Source organism: Papaver somniferum, chromosome 2 (assembly GCF_003573695.1).
Source record: "Papaver somniferum cultivar HN1 chromosome 2, ASM357369v1, whole genome shotgun sequence".
NCBI lineage: Eukaryota > Viridiplantae > Streptophyta > Magnoliopsida > Ranunculales > Papaveraceae > Papaver > Papaver somniferum.
In genome coordinates, this window is record NC_039359.1 from 208,558,722 (window position 1) to 208,576,384 (window position 17,663).

Genomic DNA, 17,663 nt, shown 5'->3' on the forward strand with positions numbered 1-17,663 from the left:
ATAAATCGAACATCTGTTAGGATAGAAAACTATCTATGGAAAATTGTCGATATCGGCTGGGTAGTTTGTCCTACGAGATTTAGCGTACGGGGAATTCAGTAACGGTTAACTTCATATGACATAAGTTTGTGATATTTTTCAAATAGAAAAAAAAAAGAAAAAACAAATGATTTACCCCCTCAGCTTGCTTCCGATTTTCATTGGTTTTCTTTGTTTTTACATTGAATTCTTCATTTGCTCAACTTTCCTCCAATTTTCATTCTTTAATGGAGAAACTCCTTAATATGATAGCGTTGTGATAAAATACAAATAAGCTGATGCGACCTGTTTGGTTTAATAGGCTGATTTTATTACTCCAGAGTACAGTAGAAACTCTATAAATTAATGTTGTCGGGACCATCAAAATTTATTAATTAAACGAGATATTAATTAACCGATAAATTAATAATTATTAATTAATATTTTATTAACTTATAGATAAATTTCATATTACAAGTTAGACAAAATTGATGCTTTCGTCATTGTAAACTTCGATCAACAAATAACACAAGTTTAGACAATTTGGATGAACATATAGACAGTGAAATCACTCAAGACTTGCGAAATATGATCGAAAAATTGGGCTATCACAATTCAATGAATGTCGAAGATGTCCTAAATTATCCGAAAGAAAATGAGGTTACAAAGTTGTTGACTAATGAAGAAATAATCAAGAGCGTTATGGGACTTGATAAAGATGTAGAATAAGATGATGAAAGTTCTAATATAGAGCCCCCTTTACGAAACGAGGTTACTAAAGCGACAATAACATTGAATAATTTCTTGTTGAGCTATGGGAAAACAACACCAAAACAATGATAAGAAAAATTAGAGATGAAATTCAATGCAATATTAACTAAATCATTTTTCAAAAAGTCTGCGTAAATCACTAATGTATTGAATATATATATATATATATATATGCATTATTAATTTATATTTCATATGGGATATACATAGGTCATCAAAAATGTATTATCTTATAATTATAGCGAATTATTAATTTGGCACGTTGTCCCCGACTAGGGACCCGCCAAAAATATTATTTAAGAGAGTTTATTAAATAATCGAGTATTAATTAAAAGAGTTTCTACTGTAATTAACTTTTTTTACTTTTACGAAGATATAAATCTAATCTTGGACGACCAATTTTATAAAAAAGGTTAAAGTTTATGAAGTCTAATCTTGGAGTATCAAATATTTGCAATTTATATGTTTTCGCAGCTACAACTATTTGATCTGCTAATACTACATTTTGACAAAACAGGAGAGACCCGTATCTTCATTTTTCAGCGCCAATTACACTACAATTAACTTAGCCCCGTGCAACGCACGGGAAGGACACTAGTTTACATTAATTTTCTGATAAGTGCTTATCATTTTTTATACATTACCTATTTTTGTAACATGACAATATATGTGATAACCATTAACCACTACTGGTTTTGCTGAAACCTGCAGCAGGAAAATAGTGCTGTTGGGTCTTTGTTGCTTAGATAAACAAAACCGTAGATCTGTCGAACAAAAGTCACCTCTAAGGCTAAGGACTACTTATACCAGCAAGATATTCTTCTTTTAGTTCTCTTCAGAAATTTGTTCATTTCCCATTTCTAGATCCCCATTTTTGGTTTTTTGATCCTAATTTCCCATTTCTAGATCCCTCTTGACTTTGCTTAGGAGCTACAATAAGATGGGGAGAGGAAAGATTGTGATTCAAAAGATCGATAACATAACAAGCAGGCAAGTGACTTTCTCAAAACGAAGGAACGGATTGATTAAGAAAGCCAAGGAGCTTTCAATTCTTTGTGATGCTGAAGTTGGTCTTATCGTCTTCTCTAGCACTGACAAGCTTTATGAGTTCTCGAGTACCAGGTAAATCTCTCTTTCTGTTAATTAGTATGTCTTTTAATTTATCGCCTTGTGTCAATTGAGATCCCTATTTGACTACATACAGCTCATTAAAATCAACACCAAACGAGTTCAATATCAATTAAGTTTTGTTCATGAAACAGTTATCTTGCTTCTTATACGTTTGCTTCATGTATCTGAAGCAGATAACATGAACTGCATGGCAATGAACTAGCAAAACTTAATTAGGGAATTTGATCACTTGCAGCTACTAAAGTTTACTTACTATCCCTGTACTTGTTTTCTCTTTCTTATCTTAGTATTTTGACCCAATTTTTCTTTTTCACATCTTAATTTGTTAAAATAAGGTTGAACACGCTCCGATCGGATCAGCATAGATCGATCTTACGGTTCGTTACTTGCCTGATAAAATTATGATGCTTTTTATCTCTTTCTTCTGTATCAACATTTTTCTCTATCATTTTCTCTTGATACTGGATAGGTACGGGTCCATCCTACGACATGCCTCAAGGAGATTCCCCATCTCCAACTTTATATAAGGCGAGGGATGTGAGAGTTCTACCAATTAACATTCTTAAAAGTGGAAATCTCACTCTCAAAAATGTTTTTCTTATACGATTTTTGACTGACATGCTTTACTGATTTATTTTCTCTATAAAAGGATGTTCGATTGCTGTTAGACTAGGCCCTTGTAAGTCTCTAATGTATAATACTAATAATATTTCATTACCTGTTTTGGTATTATAGCATGAACTCTTTACTGGAGCGATATGATACATCAAAGGAGGAGAATCCATTGATGAATGCATCTACTGAGGCCAAGGTAGACTTTCAACAGCCTTCACTCTGTTATTCCCATTAACTACTGGCCATGACATGCTGCAATTTTTTAAGTAGTTGCTATTTACTTTCTCTTTGTAACCTTTTTGTAGCTTTTTAATTCACTGTCTTTGTGATTCATGGTGCATTTTATTTGATTTTTCCATTTTAGGGTTACATTAATTTACCATCAAACAATATACAGTATACATTGGCACCTAATAGAGGTTACATTTCTAGAGAATGTCTTCTATAGGGTGACATATGAAACACCCACATTTATCATCGCAGAAGCTGTAATATTGACCCCATTAGAAAGTTCGACTATAGTACAACACGCATCATTATGCACAAAAGTATATTGATTTTCTTACTATGCTACACCTTTAAACCCAAGATATATATATTAACTAGGCAAGCTCAGGGAAAAAAGAACTGCTGGCTAATAAGTGCTCTAACTGTTATAACTCCTAAAACAAAAACTAATATTCGTGTAAATATGTGTACATACAATCCCAGCCTAAATACTACTACTTATTTTACTTGCAGTTTTGGAAACGGGAAGCAGCAACCTTAAGGCATCAATTTCAAAACTTGCAAGAAGGCTATTGGTATGTCAGTTTTACTGTATAGGGAATGGATACAGAACAAAGAAATGCCAACTAAAATGAAAATGCAAAGTCTAACTATATCCACTTGAAGTCTGTAGATTTCTCAGTAAAAAGATGAAACCACCAATAAAGTCGTTAGATTCGTGAAACATGAAAACACTTAGCATGTGTTAAAACTTTGCACACCAGATACCTTTCATGAGCATGTGTTAAACATTGCTCACCTTATACCTTTCATTTCATGTAATTTCCAGATGAGAATTGCTAGCTTGTCAAAATTTCATAATCATACATCTGCTTAGTGTTAATACATAAATGAATATGTCATCCAGATAGTCTACAAACCTTATAATTATATATCATGCGAAAAAAAATATGCAGGCAAATGATGGGTCAAGAGTTATGCAGTTTGAGCGCTAATGAGCTACAAAATCTGGAAAATCAATTGGAATTGAGTTTGCGTGGTGTCCATATGCAAAAGGTCTAACATACTAAATCTTCATGCGATGCTTTCATCAGCACTAACCAATACATACATATATATATATATATTCCGGGTGAACAAATCCTAGTTAACAAGGTTTTTATTTCGACAGGACCAACTTCTAACAGATGAGATACGCAAATTAAACCAAAAGGTCTCCAAAGAACAGAAACTACTTACCTATTTCATAACTAAGTTGATATAACTCCAAACAGCTAATACGTTTGTTAATTATACTGCAGAGAAACCTTCTTCGCCAAGAAAACATGGAACTATTTAATAAGGAACACCATACACGTCAAGAAAATTTGGACTTGTTAAGGAAGGTAATTGCTCAGAGTTTATATTTTTAGTTAAGTTGACCCACCTTGTTGTGGTACAGCCCATCCAAGCATTAAATTTTGGTCACAGATCAATGAAGCGAGAGATGCAAATGAGACAGATAGGATGTCTCATTCTCCAAATGGCTTTAATCTTGAAGAAGATATCAAAGTCCAATTAAGCCAACCACAACAACAAAACTGTGATACACCAAGGGGGGAAAAAGCCACAACACTGAGGTAAAGTCCTTCCTGGTGCTATAAACTATGCATACGAAGTACTTCAATTTTAAAACTAATATATTAAAATTTCCATGAACAGCTGACGACAGTTGCGGTGATGAATGGGTGTTATAAATCCTGGACCGAGGCATTTGTTTCCCTTTGAACTTCACTCAATGACTCTGCAGTCTCCCTCTAAGCAATCCAAATAAAATAAAGCTTGAACATAAGTTTTGTGCTCTTTTAATTTCGCAATCTCCCTTTTCTGGTGTCGCTGGCTGATTTTGCCGCCAAATCTTTTAAAACACATCATCAAATTGTCCAAATATTCCGAATATATATCTTGACGTGAGGTGTGCTTATGAAATATACATATGATATATTGTAAGTAGAGAACCTTAATATTTGGTTTGAGGATAATTATAAAATGGCTATCCATGCATGTATGTTAGAAAGCTTACAATTTGTGGTGTCTAAGACCTTTAAGAGGTGAAATCTAGAAAAAGTCGGGTGAGTCAGGCACATGGACTTCAACATACCCATAAGCCTAAAACACAATGCTAATTGGATGACACCGATCGTCCGAAGCTGGTGATAACTTTCCCTCTTCATATCCATGGATTTTCCTCGGAAGATCCAGGTTGTCATATTTATATGTCCATGTGCATTACTAGTATTTTGGCACCAGTAGGTCTTGGCTGCTGTTGCTACCTCGGTACTCAACTGATTCACGACATTGAACAATTGTCCGTCCATTACTAATCAGTATTTTCGGATCACAAATCAGTTAGTGGCTTAGTGCTACGCCATCCTTTGTTGTACAGTTTTTGCGGCAAGTCAAAAGAATTTAGGTTACTAACAGTACTGTGTTTCGTCTTATGGTTGTTTGCTTCCTTACTTCTACTAGTAAGAGATGATGACCATTACGTTTGGATTTTGGCAGAAGTGATCGGATCATTGTATCAACCAAACTACAATCTATGACAGGAAAAATTTAATCTACGATAACAGCTGATCAAACTTTACTCTTGAGTGTCACAATGAGTAAACATCAGTAACATAATTCACTAGAGAACTCCTCGATTGTCCGGCCTGAAAATCAAGTCCGAGAAGATTAATAGAGTATTAAAACCGAGCAAAGGAAAAGAGTATTAATAGTTTTGGTTGATGGAAGTCTCTGTTGATGATGATCATCGATATAGAATCTGTGTTTGAAAATAGAAATTTCATTACTTTTTTTAATTTTTATTAATGATACAAAATTTCAACTATGGAGATAATATTTAGAATTTCTGAATTCACAATCAGATGGGAAGTATTAACAACTCACGATGAAGACTAAAACGTCCAGACTAGCAGACGTTTGTCATGTGGAGTGAGCAATAAAATAAATCAATTTTTTTAATTGCGTAAGCAGTGATGGGAGCAACCTTGGCTACAGTCCATCTCAATTTTGCAAGCCCTGGTGCTTATCACCATACACGTCAAAAGACGTGTTTTTGTTTCTGTTTTTTTAAATGGAAAAACAGTAGTTGTGTACTAAAATATTTTCTGGAAATCAATGTCAGGAAACGCTCATAATGACCGATATAACATAAACACGATGGTAAATAATGGCTGTTTCTTAATTCGCATATGTCAAGCGCTTGGAGGTCCTAGAATACTGTATAAGAAATGAGAAGCTGGATATAGACTGAAAGATTGCCCTTGACATTTATGGCTTTTGCTTGGAAGCTTCAGGTTTTCAAATTTCAATTTTCAGGTTCATATAGCAAATCTATCTTAGCTCCTGCTTTTTCTGTATAAGAAGCTGATTCGATTAGTTTTGTACCAAGTCGTAGAGAACCAACACCTTTTGGTTTTTATAGAAGAGATCGGATGTTTTTGTCAATCAAATATCTGTGATAATCAGTTGTGGTTATCTCTATCTGTCCCTACTGTACATGTTAAGTTGCATCATGTTGTCTGCACTGCAGTGATCACATGGATAACCAGCAGTGGTTATTTTCCTCATATAAACAAATTAATACTTAATTGATTAATTTCCAATTAATTAGTTTGCTTTTTTGGCATCTGTACGTACTCATCGAAACATCCCATCAGAGCCGCAGCAATTAAAAACAAAAGTTAAATAGTTTGACAGATACTTATGTCCGCGTATCTGAATTCACGTTTTCTGTGAAACAGCCAGACTTGCACCATGTTTGTTTACTCTAGACTCATCTGAGTCGTCTGGATCTGAATCATCTGGATCTAAGTGAAATCACCTGATTCATCTGAATCTGAGTCGATATGTTTGTTTTGAGTCAGATCTAACTCGTCTGACTCGGAAATAAGTGAGTCAGTGGTTTGGTCCCATGAGTCAGGGGTATTTTGTTACGTGACTCAAATGAGTCCGAGTCAGGGGTTATGTCTGAGTCAGAGGTCGAGTCAGATCTGACTCAAAATGGAAAACAAACGGTCTGACTGCTGACTCGGTCCGAGTCAGGGGTTGACTCAGATTCAGACGCCGAGTCAGCTGCAAACAAACAAGTTCTTGGTATAGTATTGCGCGGGTAGGTCTCCTGTCCGGGAATACTGAGGAACTCTGTGTACCGTGAAGAAAGGTCCAAACTAGCAGCCGCTACTCAATGGATTAGGTAGTAAAAGAAAATTTTTTTGGAACCCGAAAGCCGGACCCAAGTCCCTATCTGAACCAAGCCAGTTAGACTGGCCCCACTGTCAGACCCAACACCGCTTAACCCATTATACAACTAATCTACTACAAACCTTTACGGCGGCGGGGATTGAACCCTTGACTTCCTCCTTACTGGAGTTGATGGGATATCATTGAGCTATGCTCTTGGACCTATTGGTCATAGTATATACTCTCCAGAAATCTTGATAATAAATGAGAAGCTGGTGATAGTTTTCCCATGATATGTATGGGTTTTGCTCGGAAGCTTCAGGTTCTCATAATTTAACGTTCTGGTCGACCATATATTATTCGGGGACCAACCAACTGATCTTGGCTCGTACTTCTTAACTGATCTGACTGGTTTTGTACTAAGTAAGACATATATAATTCATTTGGATTTTTATAGAAGATATCTGATCATTTTTTCAAACAAATTACGATCTATGACATAAAAATTGTCATCTTCGATAAGCTCGTCAAACTTCGCCCCAAATTCTCTTCTAGCAAAGTGATGAAGTTGACCGACCCCAAAACATTGTAAACACCAAATTTCAGGAGCAATAATATTACTATAATCACAAGGTACGTATGATGATCTGCACAGATATATCGGGTGAATTCTAATCCGGAATAGTTCATGTTTCCATGACAAACGACGTTTGTGGCATGAATCGTCAAATCCACCATTCATGCAAACGCTAGGCATCCAAAAAGCAAATTACTATGATTTTTTTTCCCCATTATATCATTACCATGCTAACACTAGGCATCCAAAACACAACCAAGTCTGCTACAGGAATACGAAGTTACCAAAGTAAAATAAAAATGAAACCGTTTCTACCACTAGAGTGGTAACCCCTCATGAAGTTCGGTACACCTGACGGTGGAGATAGCTCTGGACGTAGTTTATAATGTCAAAAGGAAAGTTTGGTATCCTAACTAGCTACCGTCGTTTTGGTTTCAACCATTTTTTTATAAAAATAAACTAGAGAAATTATAATGGTTGGAAAATAAGATTGTCTCGGATCTAATTGAGATTTGTTAATCGTTATCAAGAAAGTCTAGAAAAATAAAGTATACAAATTGCGTACCTGCTATGTGGTGCTAGCTGAAAATATCTGGCTAGTGCTACGCCGTTAGCCATTCAAATTGAAAGAAAAAGAAAAAAGAGAGAGTTTTAAGCCAGCTAGAACGGATGATGTGTTCCTTTTCTTCTGTGATGCAGGTACCCATCTTAATTGGTCATTGAAAAGGATGGACCGGAAAATCATACTTGCAGATTTGCATAGAAATCTTAGTACCAAAAAAAAAAAAATTGGTTAAAAAGACAAAAATCAACAATTCCTGGGTGAAATGGACAGTTAGATTTTGATACTGTTTAAATGGACAAAAATGTAAAAATAGGCAGGATGTACCAGTTTCATCGTGCCCATTTTCAAATATTTTTTCTTATTTTTAATTTACACAGGATGTATCCAGTTTCATCCTTGGTATTTTTTAAATTTAAGCTAGGATGAATCTAGTTTCATCCTTGCTATTTTTTTGGCCATTTCACCCAAACTATTTTTTACTCGTCCATTTAAACCGTGATTTAAAAATATTTGGACAAATGACCCATTTTCCGAAAAAAAAAACAAGTTTGACATTGGATTATCTCTTACAGGGGTTTACTCAATAAATACATTTAATGATTTCCAAAGAGTTTAATGGATTTACAAAGTATTGTGTTATTGGTTGTATACTTTTAAAATCTCTTTCAAAGTTTATGTTACTCGTTGTAGATTGTCAAAAGGTCTTCTAAAGTTTGTGTTACTCGTTGTAAACTTGAAAATTCAAAGACTTTGCATACTTACCTATTTTCAAGACTTTGAGTGACTTTTGTGTATATATTTGCCTTGATAAAAGTCTTGCAAAATATGTAAGATTTTGGAAGACTTCCAAATTTTTTATAAAGATGTTTTTTACTCACTTTTATTTTATTTCATGAATACAAAATCTATAAAACTCCTATTATAGATGAGTATAAATTATATGATATGATTAACTGTTTTAATTAAAAAACTAAACACTTTTTAATTTTAATTATCATGTACAAATGTACAATAATAATTATTTAACTTATTGTTACACTTTATTTTATTTATTGAACAAAAAAAATAAGTTATATATATAAAATAATAATAATTTAGTTTAGTTTAATTTAAGTTACTATAATAAATAAGCTACAATAAATTTAATATTTATGTGTATCATGCATATTTTCATATAAAATTTGTTTTTACAACTCTTCGCGACTCTACAAATGTCTGCAAGACATTAGACAACTCTGCATAACTCCACAAAAGTTTTCTCAATTCTGTATAATTCTCGAAAAAGTTATTAATTTTCATGACTCTTTTTAAATCTCTACAAATCTACGAATGTATTTATTGAGTAAACCCCTGTTATTTCGTTATAAGGTCACATTCATGATTGATCATTTTTCTTTGTCTTTGATCCAAAAATAATAAGCCTTTGCGTGAATGGCAAGCAGGGTGTACGAGAGAAGATGATGCTTTTGTAGGAGTGAAATATCGCACATTCATTATGTATGCGAAGTAAAGATCATCTACCTTAAGCGAAGACCATCGCAGATACTAAAATAAGGATGACGTATTTAATGATGTCAGCATAGTCACGAGTAAAGTGTGATGATCTATGCGAAGTGTAAAGTGTGCGAGATTGAGTGAATGTACATGAGCGATTGTAACGCACAGTGATTCCGAAAGTAGGGTATCTATTAGTTGTCATCCACTATGTAGTACCCTATATAAGGGGAAGGAATCTGTGTATTGAGAAAGATCTCTAGGGTGAGTGTTGGATAAGAAATTAGGAGAGAGAAAGTTTATTTGGAGAACAGGTAAAATCTTTGTAATATTTTGTATTCGATCCCAAGATCTTGATTAATAAACGAGTGATTTCCATTATGATTACTTAGAAAATTATATAATATTGAACGGATGTGGTTGTAGGATTTCCTGCAACTGCATTTTGGCGCTAGAAACAGCTTGGAGTGGTATATCCTGTTGGTGAATCTGTTTAAAAATCAAGTTTCCAGAATTAAAAAACCTAGAACTTTTCCTTCAACATTTGAGATTTTCATCATCACATCTTTTCAATCCTTTTCAAATAGTTTTTCATTTGATAATACAAGAAAGTGGAAATGGTAAGAATTAGATCTACTGTTGAGCAAGCGGCAGCAGCCATAAGAAGTAAAGAATTGCCGAATGAAGAAGAGGTGACATTCATGAGCAATTAGAGGAAGGAGAAAGAACAAATCAAATAAATGATTTTACAAATGGACTACATCGTACACAAGGACAAAATAATGATATTGATTATGATATAGTGAGTATTCATACTGCACATACGAATTCTAACGAAGATGAAACACAAAGAACTGGAGATGCAGGAAGGATTGAAGGAAATGAAGAAAATATGACACTTGAAGAACTTAGACAAAAATTGATTGCAGAGCGACAAAGAGAAGATGAAGAGTGTGCGATTTTGATACGACAGAATGATGATTTAAGAGAAGAGAATCTCAGATTGCACGAACAAAGATCAAGAACCAGCAGAAGTTCATCAAGACAAAGTCGATCATATCGAAGAGATGCCAGGCGAGAGCAAACATTAGATAATATTGATGAGAATTTGCAAGAAGATGATAATATACAAGATCAACGCGACGAGAGACGCACAGTAAATGACCGATACGAGCAGCCACATGAGCATCGTCGCAGACAAGAAGATCAAAGGATCAATAGAATTCAAGATGCAACCGAACGTCATCGTACTCATTACGAATCAGATAATGATGGAGAACATGATCCGGAACAAAGGAGAATTCTATTACATGGTAGACAAATATTGAGGGATCATTATGCACGCGAACAAGAGGAAGAGAGAAACAACGATGTTCGTGAACGTGCGAGATTTGAACGTGAAAGACGTAGAAGACGAAGAGAAGAAACTGAAGAAAGAGAGATTGAAGAGGCTATACGTCAGAATAATCATGAGAATAGATTAAGACAAGACAGATTAAAAAGACCTATGCAACAAGATTTAGACCAAACTATGAGCGAAGAAATTCTCAGAGAAATGGCTGAATTGAGAGAAAATGATGACTACGCGAAAAAATGGTGGAAGAAGGCAGTTAGAGGAAGCAGTAGAAGAAGCTGAAAAAACACCTTTTGCGAGGAAAATTCAAATTGCAATAATACCACCAAAATGAAATTTACCTGTATTCACTAGTATATTTGATGGTAGTACATGTGCAGTACAACATATAAAAGCCTATAGACGATCTTTATTGCAGTGGGAAGAAAATGATGCAGTGTTGTGTAAATATTTTCCTGCGAGCTTGACTGGAGAAGCCTTGCGGTGGTTTGACGGATTACCAGTAGGAACAATTAGATCATTTATTCATCTACAGAACGTCTTCTTAGGACAATATATCAGTAATAATATGTTAATACCAGGAATTGAGACGGCCTTTGGACTTCGCAGAAGGGTCAATGAAAGTTTGCATCATCTAACAACACGTTGGAGAACCATGTGTAATGAAATGGCAAGACGAGTAGATGAACGATTTCTTACACTAGCCTTTGTCAATGCTCTTTTTCCTACAAATTTATTATATACACAGATTTTCAGGATAAAAGAAACCATCATAATGTCGGAGTTGCGTGAATTTCAAGAAGAGTATATTGCACTTGAGGAGAAGCTGGGAGAAATGGAATCTTATCCAGTTGCAATGCCTAATGCGAATACTGGGAATGCAAGTTTACTCCCAAGGATGACAAATGCGGTTGCGAGTACATCGCAGGGAAATCAAGGAAAGAAACTTACAGAAATGGAACAAAAACTGGTAGCAATGGGTAGTGCAAATCAAGAGGAACTCGAAAGAGAATATAAAGAAGCACAATCCCAAGCTAGAGGAAGAAATAACAAGATTCAAAGAATGGATAATCCCATGGTAGGTTATGGAGGTCAATAACCATATCATAATAAAAGACAAGGAACTGGAAAGATGGTCTGGGAAAAAATAAGCTTGACAAAGTTGAATACTACAGTAGACAAAGTCTGGGAAGCTGTTATACTAATGGAAGAAATTCCTGAACCACACAACGTAGGTGATGAACCACCACCGGCAGAAGTATCAAAGAATTTTGTGTATATCATCACTTTCATGGTCACACAACAAGTAATTGCAGAAATGTGAGGAAAATCATACTGAGAATGATTGAGCAGGAAAATTGAACCATTTCTTAGTACAGCAGCCATCGAATTTACCGCCACCAGCACCAGGAGGAAATACATATGGTGAGGAAAAAGGAAAGAATACATTTGTAATTGAAGTAGGTGCAAAGGCAAAAAACCTATATTGAAATTCGATTATACACTCTTTCAAAACTATAGAAGATTTTCATGACAACATCTTAAGTCGTGTGTATGCGAGAGATAACGATGGAAGAGAAATCCTCAACCTTGCGAAGATATCACCATTAAAGGATTGTCAAAAACAGTCCATTTCGTTCATTGCGGAAGAAACACCAGGAGGAGGAGAATTACATGAGTGTCCATTAGTGGTGAAGTTGGGAATTAATCCAAAAGCAAAAATAGATGATGACGATGAAGAAGAAGGTGAAGCGAATACTTGGGCTATAAATAGAATACTCATAGATCCCGTGAGTTCTGTTGATATTCTCTTTTATCATTCATAAAAGACTATGGGAGGAAGGGATGAAGAGTTAATTCCTTCAACTTAAAATATTTATGGATTCAATGGCGCTGCGAACAAGCCAAAAAGATAAGTAAAAATGAGAATTCCATTGTGAAGTCTGCCAACAGAAATCGTATTTTGTGTTGTTGATGTTGAATCACCTTATAATGCTCTGATTGGGAGACCATGGTTGCATAGTATCTTAGGTGTGGCTTCGACATTTCACCAATGCATAAAATTTCCTTTACCTCAAGGTCTAGGCATAATAAGAGGAGATACAAATGAAGGTAGAAATTGTCGGGAAATTGATATTGACAAGTGCGAAGAGCGAGAATACAAACGAAGAAATTAGAAACAGCATGCTAAAGATAGCCTAAGGGGTGAAAGATTAATGGTGGATGTAGTGTCAAAATCTTGAAAAATAGAAAAGAAGGATATTAAAGTAAAATCTTCTGCAAATAATCACACCAAGCGAGTCAGAAAGATTACTTCTAAAGAAGGAGAGTGAGTGCAGAGGAAGAAGCTGTGTTCTCAGAAGAACAGTAACATGTGCGATGATACTCGCACAAGGGAAATTGAAGATATCATGTGAAATAATGTTCTGAGAAGCATCAATGAACTTAAAGAAATACAAAAGATGATAGGAGCAGAATAGTAATATGAATATCTTTCTTTATGTATGAGAACTCAGTAAGAATTCTATGTACTAAAGTTATATAACTCACAAATAATAATGAAATGAAAACTTTATATTTTCATAAGATGATATCATATCAAGAAAAAAAAAGGCAAATGTAAGACCTTAAAGTAAGACCTTAGTATAAGGCAACAGAGTATATAACCACAGAAGAGAGGTATCCAACTGTGGCGTGCACCCTAGTTCGCATAAATGCAAGAGGAAAAAAGTAAGACCTATCGCACGTTATAATTGGGGAAACTTGATAAGCATAACTCAAGGGAAAGCTACATCGACCCTGGAACTTGAGTTATGGAGATTTGGGGTGAGAAAAAACGAAAAAGCCCATCCAGGAGAGGTGCCTTAAATTTTCAGTCTAAGTTGATTCTCTTAGATTAGAAGACTAAGGTAACAATGTCTCTCTTAAGGAGTGCAGAAATCCGATCAGGGCACCGAGGTACACGGTTGAGTCAAGAGTGCCCGGGGCGTCTGGAGCGTACCTTGCCACTCTTGACAAGTTATGACTATGATGCACTTGATCGGTCCGAAGATACCCCACTTAGGGTGCGGTCTCGTAACCATAAACCTTATCGGTGGAGGGTTAAGAGGCTGTGAAATCAACTGGTTTTTGTATTACCGGATGGGAGGATCCAACCTTAACCCGGTAGAGGTACGCTTCCTTGAAGGGGCAACCAGGGGGAATATAAGGACGGCACCCTCCATTAGGGAGCTGAATTGTATCAAAAGACGTAAATATCATGAGGATTTTCACTCACGGGAGTATTAAGGCTTGTCATATTTACGCAAAAGATAAACTTGAAGAGGCAATAATACAAGAAAAAGATAAGGCAAGATCAATGGGTTGATATACTACAGTATAAAGACTTCCTGCGATTTCGTCGCACAAGAACAAATAAAATTCTAGGCAAGATAAGACCTTTAATTAGGAAGGCAAAATAAGACCTCATGAGAAAAATACGATATAAGTTAACTTTGTTTTGCAGGAATTGATAGAAATAAGTTAGCTGTGAAGTGTTTCGCACGATAAAAAATATGATTGAAGTAGAAAGCGACACTATGTTCATCAGCCTATCAATCTGTGACAATTAGTAGAGGCAAGAATGGGAATGGAAATATAAAAAGAGTGTTAATTGCCCCATTTAGTAGTTTGATGCATGTGCGAAAAAGATGAAACTTTGATATTTGCGAATGCGAATATTAGTTAAAGGGAACTTATAATTAAGGGTTGAAAATAAACATTTTAAAGGTATATAATTCTAGAATACATGAAGATATACAAGAGGCAGAAGAAGGATTTACATCAAGTGAAAAATAATTAATTATCTTCATTATTATGTTCGGCCTCAGAATTATTTCCTTCTTCTTCGTACTCTTCATACTCTTCATATTCCTCTTCACTATCAATAATATCAGGAACAACATCGTTGGGAGGAACGTCTGCGAATTTATATTTAGAGAAAGGAATGCCATTGTCAACACAGACTTTTTTAACTGCTGCATCACGATCACGAATGGCATCCTTACCATTATTTGGAACAGTGAGGATATAATTCTTTTTTAACTGCTGATATTTGGAGTTGCGAGCAGATAACTCCATTGATAACTTCTCGGTTTCTTCAAGACGTATCTTTTCTGTAGCAGCAAGTTGTGTCTTTAACTCTTCAATCTACTCCAGATAATTCTTTTCTTTATCTTCGAAATATAAACAAAATGGTTAGACTTAAAAGATATGTCATCTTCAAGAAATGACAAATATGAAAGAAAAAGCAAGTGACCTTCGTGATTGGAAATAATGTCTTTAACCAGCGCAGAATGTTCAGATTGAAGGCTCACGTTTACGGATAAATTTTCCCTAGCATCATTCAGAACTCTAGCAGCCCAACTAAATTCAACTTCACTTTCTATGAGAAGTCGAGAACGGATTAAATTTATTTCCTCAATTAGTGCGTTCTTTTCGCTCAAAGCGAAATCACGTTCATCTTGAACTTTAAGAATAGTTTCTTGGAATTTTTCTATTATTTTCGCACCCTTGAGAGCGACCTCATGTTTTTCAGTAATGAGTTTATTCTTCTTTACTTCCAAAAGTTGAACTGTCTTCTTATTTTCATGAAGACGGCGTTTGAAGTTATTAAGTGTAGTTAATAAAGGTCTATGATCCATTCTAAGAGCAGTATACTTCAATCTTAATTCCTCCAGGCTAAGGTTCTCAAATCCTTTGGTTGGATAATTTTTTAAAGAAGAATTAAGATGTTCTAAAAGAATTTCCTTGTCAGGAAAGTTAGATGCCTCATCAGAAAGGTTATAAATATCTGCGAAAATAAAGAAATGAGGAATGTTAATTATCACGTAAAATAAGGAGAGTGCGAAGATCAAAGATTACGTACCAATAATTTCATCATTTATTTCTCGAGCCATGCGAAGTAATTCAACGTTGGTAGAATTTCCAGCCTTAAGTTTGGTATTTTCTTTCCCCAAACTGAGAAGTTTCCTTTGATAATCCGAAGAAACCGCATATGATAAGCGAGATACCTGTAAAAGTATAAGAAAGATGTTATGTGTCGGAGAACAAGATTAGAAATAGTATAAAAGAAGGTATAGATATTACTAAAGAACCAATTGCATATTGGAATCTTGGGTTTACAACAGAAGCAGTTCCTCGAAGATATGGATCATCCAAAATAGGAGCATCGCAGACTTTCGAGACCATACCAAAAGTTCATTGTAGACCATCATCATTAAGAGCCGACATGGGATCAGAAAAAAGGTTGGATAATTCTTTCATTGAAGAAGAGATTGATGGATCTTCAGAAGAAAAAATATCATTATCACTAGATTCAGAACTTGAAGAAGGGTAGAATTTTTTACGTTTCCTGGAAAGATCGGAAGAAGAAATTTTTGGCCCAGATTTAGATGCGAGTTTCTTGGTTCGTTTCTTGGTTTTCCAAATATCCTTAGTACCCGAAGTTTCAACCAGCGCGAATAATTAAGATAAGAAACAGAGGCAACAATATTGTTTAAGTTAAGAAGGAATGTTTCTTACTTCATTATTCTGCGAAGATGATGCATTGTGCGACGTTTTGTCCTTCTTAGCAGCCTGAAATCAGAAGAGTAGGAAAATAAGAAATAGAAAAAACAAGGTTATGCGAAATTAGGAAAAATATGCGAAGACTTCATACCATCTTATTATTCTCATTATCAGATAAGAAAAACTTCCAAGGTTGATAAACAGAAAGATTCGCAGGAAGGGGAAGATCAGAACCATCAACAGCTCTTCCAGATACATAAGGACCTACTAAAATGACTGGACAATTAATCCATCAAGAATCATTATACCTGCGAGCAGTACTATTAGATTTATCGTTCCAATCAACATCTCGTATAATTTTCTGGTCTTCAGAAATATCATCTTTTCTTCTTAAGCGAATGGCCCATTTTGTCGATTCGTTTTTCATGATCGCAACATAGTAGTTTTTGAAGAAATTATCAACAGTGTACTCCGCAGAGTTGATGGCTTTATCACGGTATAATGCATTTCGCACTTCATAAATATAAGAGGTTCCTAATCCGGCTGCGCGACGAGAGTATTCTAAAGCTATTATAATAACATCACCACTCAATTGAAATATACCTCTTGCGAATCGTTCATCAGATAGAATTTCATAGAATAAGGGAATTTCCGGATTATACAATGGGATGGGAAGATTATTCAGAAGTTGTCCTAATGAAATGATGATATTTTGATTAGACCACTGTTCAGAATTTGTTAACTCAAGATTGAGTTTGGATGAATAATCAGAATGGGAAGGAAGAGAAAGTGAAAAGCCTCTTGTGGAAAATTCTCTTTTCAACCTGGTGAATTCAGTTTGCATCTTTTTACCAGCTGAAGCCATTATAAGAATGAGAATGACGGATATATAGGTGAATGAAATCACAGTAAAAAAAAAATGTATCTTAATCAGATCACGGACGGAAATTACAGCTAAAATGCAGAAGCAGGGGAAAAGAAAGAGGAAGGTAAAAAGAAGAAAGAAGATATATAAGAAAAATTTACTCTCGTTTTTCGAGATTTTATCTCATTAATGCGAAGAATGAATGGATAAAAATAGACGGTTATAAAGACGTGTCTAGATAACGAGTGGATAAAAAGACACGTAGGTAAGG

General features: G+C 35.0%; 2 protein-coding genes across 3 annotated transcripts; both read left to right on the forward strand.

Moving 5' to 3' along the window:
• The first annotated feature begins 1,515 nt into the window (after window positions 1–1,515).
• Window positions 1,516–4,810, forward strand: LOC113350364 (MADS-box transcription factor 23-like). Of its 2 annotated transcripts, XM_026594476.1 has the most exons (9): window positions 1,516–1,911; window positions 2,256–2,297; window positions 2,656–2,731; window positions 3,277–3,338; window positions 3,720–3,819; window positions 3,935–3,976; window positions 4,065–4,148; window positions 4,234–4,382; window positions 4,465–4,810. In XM_026594476.1, exons 1-9 carry the CDS (start codon window positions 1,730–1,732, stop codon window positions 4,466–4,468), a joined length of 741 nt encoding a protein of 246 aa, XP_026450261.1. In that variant the 5' UTR covers window positions 1,516–1,729; the 3' UTR covers window positions 4,469–4,810. The 2 variants fall into 2 exon arrangements, with proteins under 2 accessions (XP_026450261.1, XP_026450262.1); XM_026594477.1 differs by lacking the exon at window positions 2,256–2,297.
• Window positions 4,811–10,518: 5,708 nt separating this feature from the next.
• On the forward strand, window positions 10,519–11,262 carry LOC113352686 (trichohyalin-like). The gene has a single exon (XM_026596481.1). It carries the CDS (start codon window positions 10,519–10,521, stop codon window positions 11,260–11,262), a length of 744 nt encoding a protein of 247 aa, XP_026452266.1.
• The last annotated feature ends 6,401 nt before the right edge of the window (window positions 11,263–17,663 follow it).